This window comes from Lethenteron reissneri, chromosome 25 (genome assembly GCF_015708825.2).
Source record: "Lethenteron reissneri isolate LAM-NWPU_2019-01 chromosome 25, ASM1570882v1, whole genome shotgun sequence".
NCBI classification, from domain to species: Eukaryota; Metazoa; Chordata; class Hyperoartia; order Petromyzontiformes; family Petromyzontidae; genus Lethenteron; species Lethenteron reissneri.
The window spans coordinates 18,292,872-18,304,927 of record NC_083803.1 but is presented as its reverse complement, the minus strand read 5'-3'; the positions used below and the strand labels follow the sequence as shown (position 1 = coordinate 18,304,927).

General features: G+C 51.1%; 1 protein-coding gene across 1 annotated transcript in view; it reads right to left on the bottom strand.

The window, feature by feature from the left end:
* LOC133347368 (echinoderm microtubule-associated protein-like 2) overlaps nt 1–12,056 on the bottom strand; it is a 33,841-nt gene that overhangs the window by 4,297 nt on the left and 17,488 nt on the right. Inside the window, 17 exon segments of the mRNA XM_061559607.1 lie at nt 138–268; nt 739–834; nt 962–1,049; nt 2,091–2,188; nt 2,906–2,994; nt 3,433–3,500; nt 4,327–4,458; nt 4,854–4,979; nt 5,325–5,476; nt 6,489–6,588; nt 7,875–8,009; nt 8,577–8,669; nt 9,357–9,401; nt 9,403–9,468; nt 10,241–10,310; nt 11,004–11,153; nt 11,644–11,773. Coding sequence (XP_061415591.1) covers nt 138–268; nt 739–834; nt 962–1,049; nt 2,091–2,188; nt 2,906–2,994; nt 3,433–3,500; nt 4,327–4,458; nt 4,854–4,979; nt 5,325–5,476; nt 6,489–6,588; nt 7,875–8,009; nt 8,577–8,669; nt 9,357–9,401; nt 9,403–9,468; nt 10,241–10,310; nt 11,004–11,153; nt 11,644–11,773 — 1,769 coding nt within the window.

Below are 12,056 nucleotides of genomic sequence, written 5' to 3'. Positions count from 1 at the left end.
GCCAGGATTGGACAGAACTTATCCCACTGGAGGCAGTGTATGCGAGTGTGGTTGCTATGGATGCCAGTGTAAGTAAGGGAGTTGGTGGGGTTGCTCTACGGGAGAGTGGGAGGGTGTGTGGGCTGCCCCTTGCTCACCTTCGGCTGTGCGCTGGGGAACGGGAAGAGCTGAACTTTTCCGAAGTCGTCGGCAATGGCGAGGACGCGGCGGGAGTGCGAGCGGCACAGCGCGTTGATGTCCGTGCCGTCAGAGCCGTCCGACCAGACACCTGCGGGAGCGTGGGCAGGCGAGAGCAGATGACGAGCGACGAGGTGAGATCGAGGAGGTAAGAGCGAGAGAAGGTGGAGATTGGGGCAGGAGAGAGAATAGAAAATGGAACAATAGCAGAGAGACAGGTGGACAAAGTGACAAAACAGATAGACAAGCAGACGAATAGAACAACAGGTAATTAGGCAAGTAGACACAGGCAGCAGGTAGGTAGATAGGTGGTAAGGCAGATAGGTAGACAGGTGGATAGACAGAAGGACAAACAGGTATACAGACAGGTTGGTGGATAGAGATAATTAGCCAGATAGGGGGGCACACGAGCTGGTAGACAGCCAAGTGGCAGGGCAGCTAGATGAACAGGTGGGCAGACAGACACACAGACAGGTAAGCAGAGAGATAACTTGTAGGCACAAATGGACAGAAAAACAGTTTTGGAAACAGACAGGCAGGCAGGCAGACAGGCGGCCTCACCATAGACGTAGAAGCCCAGCACGCAGGTGTACGTCGCCCAGTCGACGTCGCGGGTCGGGGCCACGGACGTCACCTGCTTGCACGAGGCCGCCGTCCCTGGGGGGAGAGAGAGAGAAACGACGCAGAGTGGTGTGGGGGGTGGTGGGTGGTGGGTGATGGGGAGAGAGGCCGCAGTGGGGACTGCCGGCCATGTGCATGTCTCAGGGGCCTGGCAGGCACTCACAATAGAGGATCTCGTAGTCGCCCGAGTTGGACATGAGGTACGTTCCGTCCGTGGACCAGTCGAGGTGCGTGATGAAGCTGGAGTGACCCTGAGTGGCCGCGGAGGAGCACACACACACGTGGACAAAGACAAAGATTCACTGTGTGGCCTTCAGGTTGTTGGAACGGTGCCGTTAAGAAGCTACCAAGGCCAGAACGACGCTCGAGGTGTCGCCGAGGCCAGTGCTACATCTGGGCACCTTCATCTTTCCAGGGCTGATGTTTACACACCGCACCGGGTACTCAGTTAAGGTTGAGTCGATCTAGTGGAGAACGAAGACCGGTTCAGATATCATTCGTTAATGATGTTGCCCGTGTCTAGGAATCTGAAGCGGGTATTTGGGTTCTTCGCTCGCAGAGAGCGCATCTGTGTGCTCCTGATGGGGTTCAACAATTTTCTCCTTTGACCTCATCTGTAAACCTGTAAATTGTAACATTTTCGATTCAATAATCATACTTTGCCTCATTTCGTCTCATTTGTAGTGTCCCTTTGCATACCATGTGTGTACATTGTAAATATTGGATTCATTCTCAAACACACGAGTGATGATAATCATAATAGCGAGAACGATGAAGGTGGCGGTGATGATGATAGCAATAATGACAGTGGTGGTGGGAGGAGAGTGGTGATTATGAGGATGTTGTCAATGACGGCGGTCTGTCATTTTCTATTGACGTTTGCAAATACGATCATTTCCATATCCGCCTCCAGCTTGGTCCCCAGCGAGTCAGATGAGCATCGTTATACTGTCTCAGCAAGCGGTTGGGGAGCATTGTGGTTGCAGTGCTCACTTTACAACTGAAATTACCAAGTTCAATCCTCGATCAATTAAACAAGTAACACTTCACGTTAGCCCGCGACCAACTTCCCTCGAACGTGCCCGATCTCATTAGGTCTCGGGAGCTCGGGCTTTACGTCAAAAAAACAGGTACTCATTTTGACGACAATGGGCCGGGCCAAGAGATGGAAGCAAATTGCAAATCTGGACGTTAGAGCACGAACACACGACTGTCACGATGGTAACGTGCGGCGCCGCGCGGGTTCACGAGCCGCCGTGGCGCTCCCTGGGCGGATCTCATCGCGAGCTTACCGAGCACTTCCCGGCACGAGTGTACTTGCGGCCGCCCTCGCTCACGCTGTAGACGTAGACGAAGTTGTCGTGTGATCCCACGGCCAAGAAGGAACCGTCTGCAAAGAAACGCAGTGGCAGCTTCAGCGGCAGGTCAACTTAGGATCACGTAACACTTTGCGACGTGCATTTGTCCTTGGAAATATTTGATTCGCAATCATTCGGCCACGTTTCAAGTCACACGGGAAGACATTGTGGCACATGATGGGGCTACGTTGTGGCACACGATGCACGAGGCCGTCATTAAGAATGGCACAGGGGGGCGAGGCAGTACACCTGGAGTCATCATCGCCCCTGCCCAAGAGGCTTACCCATTTCACGTTGGGTTTTTATTACCAAATTCTCAACAACCTCTTTGAAATGGCCGGTTTTATATAGGGGAAGTGCGCCATAGACACACAATGTAATGTTAAGATGTAATTTATATTGGATCATATTTACTCCAGTTATGACTGTGTTACAGGCAGACGGACATGTGCATGCATTAATGCTTTTAAACATGGTTGGAAAACCACAATAATTTATGACTGCATCACTGCACGTTAAGATTATGCCGTGGCAGACAGCTTCCCGACCTAAAAGCAGTTATATTAACAATTTCGATTTAAAGCTTTCGTGACTGCAGGGATTCATCTTCTTTTATTTTATTATGTTTTATTTTTATTATTTTATTACTTCCCTTCTACGTGACTTTACCGAAAGAACCAAGAAGATATATTAACAATGTTTTTGCACTTTCAAAAAAATCCTTTAATTTTACTTGAGAAGCATCTCACCTGGTGAGTATCTCATTACGGAGATTTGCTCTGCGCCATCTGTGTGAAGGGAGACCAGGTCCCGCGTCTCTGCGTCAAACACCATCCACCTGGTGATGGGCACGCACCACAAACAAACACACAGTTAAGGGTGTCTGAGTGTGTGGTGCTGGCCACCCACCCCCTCGTGTGCTGTGTCAGCCTTCATTAGGTGCTCACTAAAAGCACTTGCCCCACGAGTCTGTTAAATGTATACGGGAATGTGTCTTTGTGCAGCATGTTAACATCGCCACTGCGGAAACAAAAGCAGTCAGGCATGGTGCTGGCCTCCCACCCCGTCGTGTACAGTGCTAGCCTTAAAAGGTGCTCACCAACAGTACTTGCTCAAACATTCTGTTAAGGCTATCAGGGGACCTCTGCATTTGTTGTATAAAGGCGACAATCCCCAGTGACTATTTTCCAGTTTTACCATCTCCCCCGCCCCTCCCATCACGGAAGAGCCCTTCCCCCAAAACCCCCACCGCTCCTTGCCCGCGACCCCCACGCACCGCCCCGTGGAGGTTCCGATGGCGAGCACCGCCCCAGCAGGGTGGAAATCGGCCGACTGCGCCGGGTCCTGAAGACAACGAAGAGGACGGATCACACGAGGAGGTACTGCTGCGTTGGCGGCGGTGATGTTGGTGATGCGGGTGACCGTGTTTGTGGTCACGGTGATAATGGTGAAGCCAGCACAGTGGTGGAGGTAGGAGTGAGGATGTATATCATACACGCTGCTGGAACGATGATGGGATGTGAAAATTTTTTTTTTTATGTGGAGGGACAGATATGTCAACTCCTTATCAGTGCCTACCTTATTACAGATAAATTCTGACCTTATTGGTCACCCCGTGCCCTTATAAATCTCAATGTTCATCCTACAAAGTCACATCACAAGGGAGAAATGGCGATACGCCATATTGACCTAAAAACTCAATTTCCTTGTCCAAGAATATGGGTAAAGCGTATGGGTTGACAGGTATGCGTGTACAATCTTCTTATTTATTTGAATACATTTATAGTGGTGATGATAAATAATGATTGTGGTGGTGGTAATGATGGGGGGGGTAATAGTGGTGAGATTGATGTTGGTTATGGTGGTAATAATGATAGTGATAATGGTAAATGATGGAGGTGATACTGGTGGTGACAGTGGAAGGAGTTGTGGTAATAATTATGATGGTGGTAGTGGCAATTACAGCGGTGGTGATGGTGATGATAGCAGCGGTGCCCACGATAATGTTTGTGGTGGTAGCGATGCTAGTGCTTGGGCAGTGCTGCTGCTGAACTTGGTGGTTGTACTGGTGGGGGGCACGCAAGTCTTGTAATGATGATGGTGGTGGTGGGTAGAGTGGTGGTTGTAATGAGAGTGATGATGAACGTAGTGGCGATTGTAGATGTTGCACCTCGAGAGTTTTAATCCAGATGGGCTGGTGCGTGGACGTGTCCCACAGGATCGCCTGCTTGTCCGAAGCGCACGTCAGGAACTGGCATTTCAGAGGATGCACAGCGAGGCCCCACAGTTCGTCCGTGTGGCCCTGCACCGGCAGAGATGGTCACAATCCACCCACACCAGTACACAAACCACCCCCACCATCTAGGCGTGGTGCTGGACAGCTACCCCCCCCTCCTCTACCGTGTCCCATGCCGGCCTTAATAGGTGCTCGCTAACAGCACTCACCCCCAACAGTCTGTTAAAGGCTATATGGGGGGTGTTTGTCTTGGCTGGTGGCGGCGGTTGTACCGATTGTGGTGGTTGTGCACGTCACTCGTGTGCACGTAATGTGTGCGTAGGTATGTCTGGGTGCGAGTGTGCACGCGCGAGAGCGCCGGTAGCCATGTAGTGGCGCTACCCTTAGTGAGCACCGGGAGGGATGGGGGAGTGGGGGAACGGTGGGCGCCGGTGGGCAGGGCGAGATGGGGCTGATAGTACCTGAACGACGGGGGTGAAGTCCCCGGCGAGCGAGCCCAGCAGCACGGCGTTGCGGGTGGTGCCCACCAGCACGGCGTCGCCGCGGCCCTCGGCCACCGTGCGCACCGGGCCAAACGCCTCGGGGATCTGGGGGGAGCGGGGACGAGGCGCGCCGAGTCAACGACGGCAACCGTTACCACAACCACCATCACCATTACCGTGGCAACCGCCACAACCAGCCGCAGCAACGATAAGAGCATCAGCACCACCATCTGCATCGTGTGACGGTCTGTGCGCTGTTCAGTGTGCATAGTCTGTCGTATATATGCGTGGTGCGGGTGCATGTGTGGTGTGCGAGGTGTGTAGTGTGAGCATCGTGCGTGGTGTGTCGTGTGTGTGTGGTGTGTGTGGTGTGTGTCGTGTGTGTGGTGTAAGTGGCGTGTGAGTGGCGTGTGTGTGGTGTGAGTGGCGTGTATGTATGTGTGGCGAGACCTCGGTTTCGCCCGTCTTGCGGTAGGCCGTGTCCCACGTGACGAGCCGCCGGTCCTTGCCGCCCGACACGAGTGTTCCGTCGCGCTGCATGCACAGCGTGAAGATCCCTCCGTCGTGGGCACCGACGATGGCGTGCGTGATGCGGTTCGTTCCTGCTCCACCGTCACCACCACAGAGCACAGAAGACACAGGGAGTTACGTAGACCACCATAATAGTCTATCATAACACATGTATACATTTCCACAGCCAACATTACGATTAGTAATTTATGTTAGGATTAGGCCGCATACCGATCTGGCCGAACCTGTGTTGCTGGTCATCCCAATGCCCTGGTCTCTCACCTGAAGACGCTTGGTGCAATTTCAAGCTAAACTTCGCGTCGATAATCGCTGCTAAATTTGGCTGTGAGATTTGTTCTTCAACTCTTCAGTGAATCAGCCAAAATAATAATTGGCACGTTGAGACTTGCATGTCATGTGCCAATTTAATTTGCTTGGCCATGTCGACCAGATCTTTACCTGGCCCAAATGAAAAAATATATAAATCAAAGGGGAATAGTAAAATCATCATGTATTACAGGGGGGGGTGGTGGGCCTGGAAAAATGTTCCATGAGAATTGAAGACGTGAGGAGGTGTGTTTGTTGTGCTAAGTAAGTGTTGGGGATGACAAGTGATTGTCATGAATTGCAAGTACACCAGACAACTAATAGTGGAGAATAGGGTCTTTCCCCTTTTTTTCTGGCAACAAAAAAAAGACCTTTTACAAGGAATCATGTTTGCATTAACCACAATACTTGCACTATCAGAGTAATGAGAGCTCTGGGTATTAGTTGTCGCAGGTGAGTGATTGGGGGTTACAGGTGTCAGAGCTGTCTGGGGAGAGCAGGTGTACGGGCTGCCGTGTACAAGTGCTTGATGCTACAGGAAGTGAATTGGCTGGATATTTACGTTGTTAAAAACATTCTCCACTATTAACTTGGACCCATGTTTAATCTCGAACAGACGGTCCTTCCTCGGCTATCTGGTTGTGGGTTGAGATTAGGTGAAAGTGTTTGAGGCTACAGGTTAAGTGTTGTGCCATGGGTTTGGTAAGCAATGGGCGAGCGCTTAAGAAGACACACGAGCATTTGAAGCCACGGCGAGGTGGACCTGGTGAACGCTACCTCGTCCCCAGACGAAGATGTTTCCACTGGAGTCTCCCGTGATGGCATCGCCGTTCTCCGCAAACGTCACACACAGCACGTACTTGGGCTTGTCGTGCTTCTGCGCGCGTCACACCGACGCAGAGAGTCATGCCACAGAGTCACTGCGCTCAAACGAGTGACACCCAGCGCCATCTCACTCGAGCGCTCCCGAGTGGGCGGTTAAAAAGTCCACACTCACGGGAAAAGTCTCTCCAAATTAACTAGACCTCGGAGGAAATGTCAGACCGAGTCGAGGCCAACGTTCGTTACGGGATATGAATGCCGAACCAGAGTGGGAGAGTCTCAGGCTCCAACCACAGCGCCACCCAGCCATACAAAAGCGCCCACCTCTTGTAACCCTCTTTGTATTTCATTATTGGCATTGGTGGAAATGTTTGAGGATATGCCGGCATGTCACACTGGCACAAGCATGTGGACCGGCACTATTCAGGACAACTCCTATTCCTACGCTGCAATGTTTCCACAACACGGACAGGTTTCAGAGTGGCACTTCCACATTTACATTTCGACTGCTGATTATTATTTTTTTGTTGGTTCCTGTGACCAAAGTACACGCAATGCGCCTGAGCTCGTCAGATCTCAGAAGCCTTGCAGGCTTGAGCCTGTCAGGGCTAGAGTGGGCGACGGCCATGTGGGCGGCAGAAGGTGGTGCAGCAAAATCCCCATTGTTGTCCTGTATTTGTACGCTTCCACGACCGTGCTCCTCATCTTCACTAACCCATTGGTATGAACTCAGTGACCTGAGTTCATTTCCCATCCGTGGCTAAATCAGTGACAAGTGATATCTGAACCGGTCCTGGGCCCATCCTTCACCAAGCCACACTAAACAGCCAGGAGAAGTATGATCAAAATCTTTCACGACTTGAAGGACATGGGCAAGCCCTCACCTAGCAATAGAGACGAAAAAATGTTTCTAAAATATCTCTTGTGCGTGTTGGTAATGAGGATCACCAGTTAGAGTCAACGCCTCGGGATACCTGGCGTAGTGAACGCTACATGCATCCTACAGGCGGCCTCCCGCCTGCTACGCAGGGACTCGGGGGAGGGTGGAGTACGGGTGGGTGGGAAGATTTCAAGTTCAAAGTTCAAGTTTATTTTCTTGAACCAGGCAAAAACCCAAGAGACCAGGACTAGTGTTTCATGTGCAAGAGTGACCTCGGGAACCAAAATGACAAAAGTAAGAACCACAAAAACAAATACAAAAATGAAGCAGATAGAAATCGGAGCGATAAAAGCAACCGCGTTAGAGGAAATCGAAAAATAATTCAAGAAGATAAATACATTTATATTACGTTATTACTTCTCCTTAAGATTCCAAAACAAGGGGTGGGGAACAAGTGGCACCTCGAAGATGCCCTGCTTTTTGGACAGCGAGTTGCCCTCCAGCGTCCAGAAGTGCACGTGGGATTTTCCGCACGTCACGATGGCTCTGGGGTCCATGGGGTGGAAGTCGGCAGCGAACACGGCTTCGTTAGAGCACTGCGGTGGGGGGAGGGGAGCGGGGTGAGGGGTGACAGGGAGAGGCGTTCTCGTTACAACGGTGTGAATGGGTTGCTGACTGGCTGGCTCAGAGTGCAGATATCGAGTCGGAGACACGGTGCCGGAAACCAGCCTGAATGCGGCTTTCAGTGAGCTGGACCCACACCTAACGGAGGGCCCTGGCCTATAATCCTCTGGGAGTCCACTCAAATTGGATAAAGCACACCTCACTCCGGACCGATATTGATATTCGTGTCTCATTCGTGGCGTTTGCTTGTTGCTCAACCAATGCTACGACAGTTATGCACTCCCAGAAGATCGTGTGGCTGATGGTATGTGTAAAAAATACTTTTCTTTTTAACATGATCGTGTATTGTCTGTTTGTTTATTTATTTACTGACCTATTTTTAATTTACTGATCTCATTGACTGCATGAAACACTCAAAACGAACCAATTAATCCACCGACAGACCAAATGACTGATTTAGTGATTTACTGATAATCTCACCGACTGATGGACTGGCCGAATGGTTGGCCGATGACTGGTCCGTGTCGCTGCACCCCTACCTTGATGTCGGCGAGCTTGTTGCCCTGCTGCCAGTCCCACACGGAGAGCACGTGCTCGTTCCCATCGTCCACCGCACACAGCAGGCCGCAGTTCTGCACGCCGTCGAGACAAAACAAAAGCACCCTGTGTCGACGCTTACAGAATGTTGGGGCAAGCACCGTGTTTACCGAGCACCTCCGGAGGCCAGCACAGCACATGAGTAGCTGGGTAGCCAGCAACCAAGCCTGTGCTGATGTTTACAGACTGCACCAGGCAATCAAGACCGAGTCAAACTAGGGGAGTCCCAGGACCAGTTCAGATATTTGTGACTGATGTTAGCAGTGAGCATGAATCGAATTCAGGCCGCTGAGTTTGTAGCGCAATGCGTTAACTACCGTACCATTACTCCTCACACTCCAATCGATAGACTCTCTACTCTCAATACATGAACACACACGCATATATTTGACATACACACATGTATTCAGTGTACCCTGAATCCATGTTCATGTGTCTGTAACTTAACTTTACTGTGAATTGTTTGAAAAAGTAATTTGTCCAGGCCAACGTTCGTTACAGGAAAAAATATCTACGTAGATTTTTACTTGTGCACTCTTTTCATTTATTCTGTAATGCAAAGTTTTTTTACCCCAATATCTATTTGCTTAATTTTTGTACTTTTTATGTTATTGCTTTTGCCATTTTAGTGAGCCAGGTAAATGAGTCACTCTTCAAAGTGAGACTCTGCTCCTGGTCTCAGGATCGCTCTCCTGGTTAAAACAAAAGAAACTGAATCTCACCGTTTTGGAGAAGGCCAGGCAGACGATGCCTCGCTCAAACACGCCAGGTGCCGATCACGTGCAGCGTCTTGAGGCTCACCGAGTCCCACACGCGCACGTGAGCCGGCAGAGTCTGCCGGCGCCAGTGGGGGAGCGAAAAGACGAGAGAATGGAGATGAGGGAGAGAAAGGAGACACACAAAGTCACACCCGGTGACACGATAGGCGGAGTTCGTTGGAGAAGAGCGCCCGTGACGCCCACCCTCAGCACATTTGAAATAGTGCCCCCCAGTGGCAGCTGGCCCCATGCGCCACAAGATGGCTTGGGCACTTGGCCTATGAGCGGGCATTTGTCTGCCAGTAGGTGGAAACAATTACCGTTCGTGATTATCCTAAATGAGTGATTTGCGCTTAAATGGCAATGGCTACGATGACCAAATCACCTGGAATGTGCCCAATCGCAACAGATCTGGGACATGCTACTTGTTATTTTATTTCCCCACGCTAAATCCCTCCAGTTTGGATGCCTCCTTTGCGACAGTGTCCAGGGTGCTAAGCAGCGAGGGGCCTGGTTAGTAATGGGATGGGTGACAGCAGGCTGTCATCGGGGGCTGTGGGGCTACGTGGTGGACAGTGGAGAAGAGAGTAGCAGCTACCCGGGATTGCACTGCACTTCTATGCTCCGCTCCCGTTGGTATGCTCTCCACCTTCACGATCCCCGCCCTGACCGGCGTGGTAGAGTCTGGCAAAAAAAACATCGCGACCCGCACGGCATGGGGAGGCCCTCATCCAGCAATGGACTGACAAGATGGCTGGCTGTATGTGTAGATCTGCTGCTGCAACACGGAGCGGAGCGCTCGGTTGCAACTGGGCTGGAGCGGCGCGAGGCAACACGGCGCGCCTCACCTTGCCATCCTTGCCCGTCCCCACCACCTGTCCCGTGGCGATGGTGATGCGGTCAGGGTGTATGGCAAGGCTGGGGGCAGACGCAGGCAGAGGAGGAGTGGTGAGAAGTAAAACATTGTGAAGCTAATTTAATACTCGGAGGGAAAACAAGCACACAGCGTGCAACAGCGCACAGGTGCAACAGCACAATGTATAGGCAACGAAGGAGGACTGAGACCACAACAAAGACAAAGATCCCCGTATAGCCTTAACAGACGTTTGGGGCAGGTGCTGTTAGTGAGCGCCTATTGAAGACTGACATGGCAGACGAAGGGATGGTTAGCCAGCACCATGCCCGGCCACCTTTGTCTCCTTAGTGGCGATGTTTGCACACTGCACCGGATACTCATTTGAAGCCGAGTTAACCTAGACGAGGCCCAGGACCGGTTCCGATATTCGTCACCGATGTTGGTTATGAGCAAAAGTGAACTCAGGTTTCTGGGTTCGTAGTGCAGCATGCTAATCACTGCGGTCTCACTCCACACACCACTTCTCACAACAGTGACATCACCACAGTGCTTCTGCCAGGCTAGGTGTACCTTGAGGCGAGGTGAAGTGTCGAAGGCTCACTGGCGTGAGGTCATGGGACAGACGCAGGTGACTTGGATGACTCCCAGACACGCATGTACACACACGCCAATTGTAATCCAGCACGTACGCACGCGTACATACACACACACGGACACACAACGGGGCGACGCCGGCTCGCACTCGACAGCCTCACCACTTGACGTCGTCGTTGTGCTCCAGGTAGTGCCGTTGGTTTCCCTCCTCGGGGCTGTAGAGCACCACGACAGAGGCGATGAAGTACACCATCTCCCCGGTGGGCAGCAGATACAGGTTGTTGCGGCAGTCTTTGCCACGGTAACCATAGCTAAGCCCCGGCCGCCGTCAAGGACGTCACGCTTTTTCGACATCGAGCCTCAAACGAGGGCCTCGTCACCGACCCCGCCACGTAACCCTTGTGGGATGGGCCTACCCAGGACGGACCCTTTTATGGGCCCTAACAATCCTCCAATGCTCTTTGGTTTTTTCGGTAAAGTCACGTAGGTGAAAACAAAATAAAATTTTGTTGTTTATTTTTATTTTATTTTAAGCTACGTGACTTTACCGAAAAACCAAAGAGTATGGATTCTTGCAGTCACGAAAACTTCAAATCTAGACTCCTCCAATGATTCCCAGATCCCTCTCATAACCCTTAGATCCATTGCTTCCCAGATCCTTCATACTGCCTCCTTGACCTGTGGATTATCTGACAGATCCCTCCCATCCCACACAGATCCATCTACCGGATCCCAGGTCCCTCCAAAGTATCCCAGGTCCCTCCAAAGTCTCCCAGGTCTCTCCCGAGCCAGAGTGGATACACCCAGTTGAGTTTTAGTTTCTCAGCAGGCGGCTCCAGCTTTGTGTCGAGCCGGTAATCCTCTGCCATGTCCTGCGGCAGGTACATGGTGATGGGGCGGCCACGCAGATACATCTTCACGTATCCCTCCTCTGTGGAGAAGATAGTGCCACTGTTGATTTGCTAAGCGCCAACAAACAATTTTAAACGTCTTCTGAAATTGAACAAAACATGAAACTGCGAAAAATGCATTAGAAAAAAAACATAAATGTACTTATCTGTTGTCAGAAAACCAACACGCAAGATTGATCATTATTAAAATGAATTTCATAACTGACTGGCTGTGTGGTAGGAGCACATGTTTTAAAATCTAAAACTGGCAGATGGGGTTGCTTCAGAGCATCCTATGAGATTGGAAAAACGAGAATTGTACCA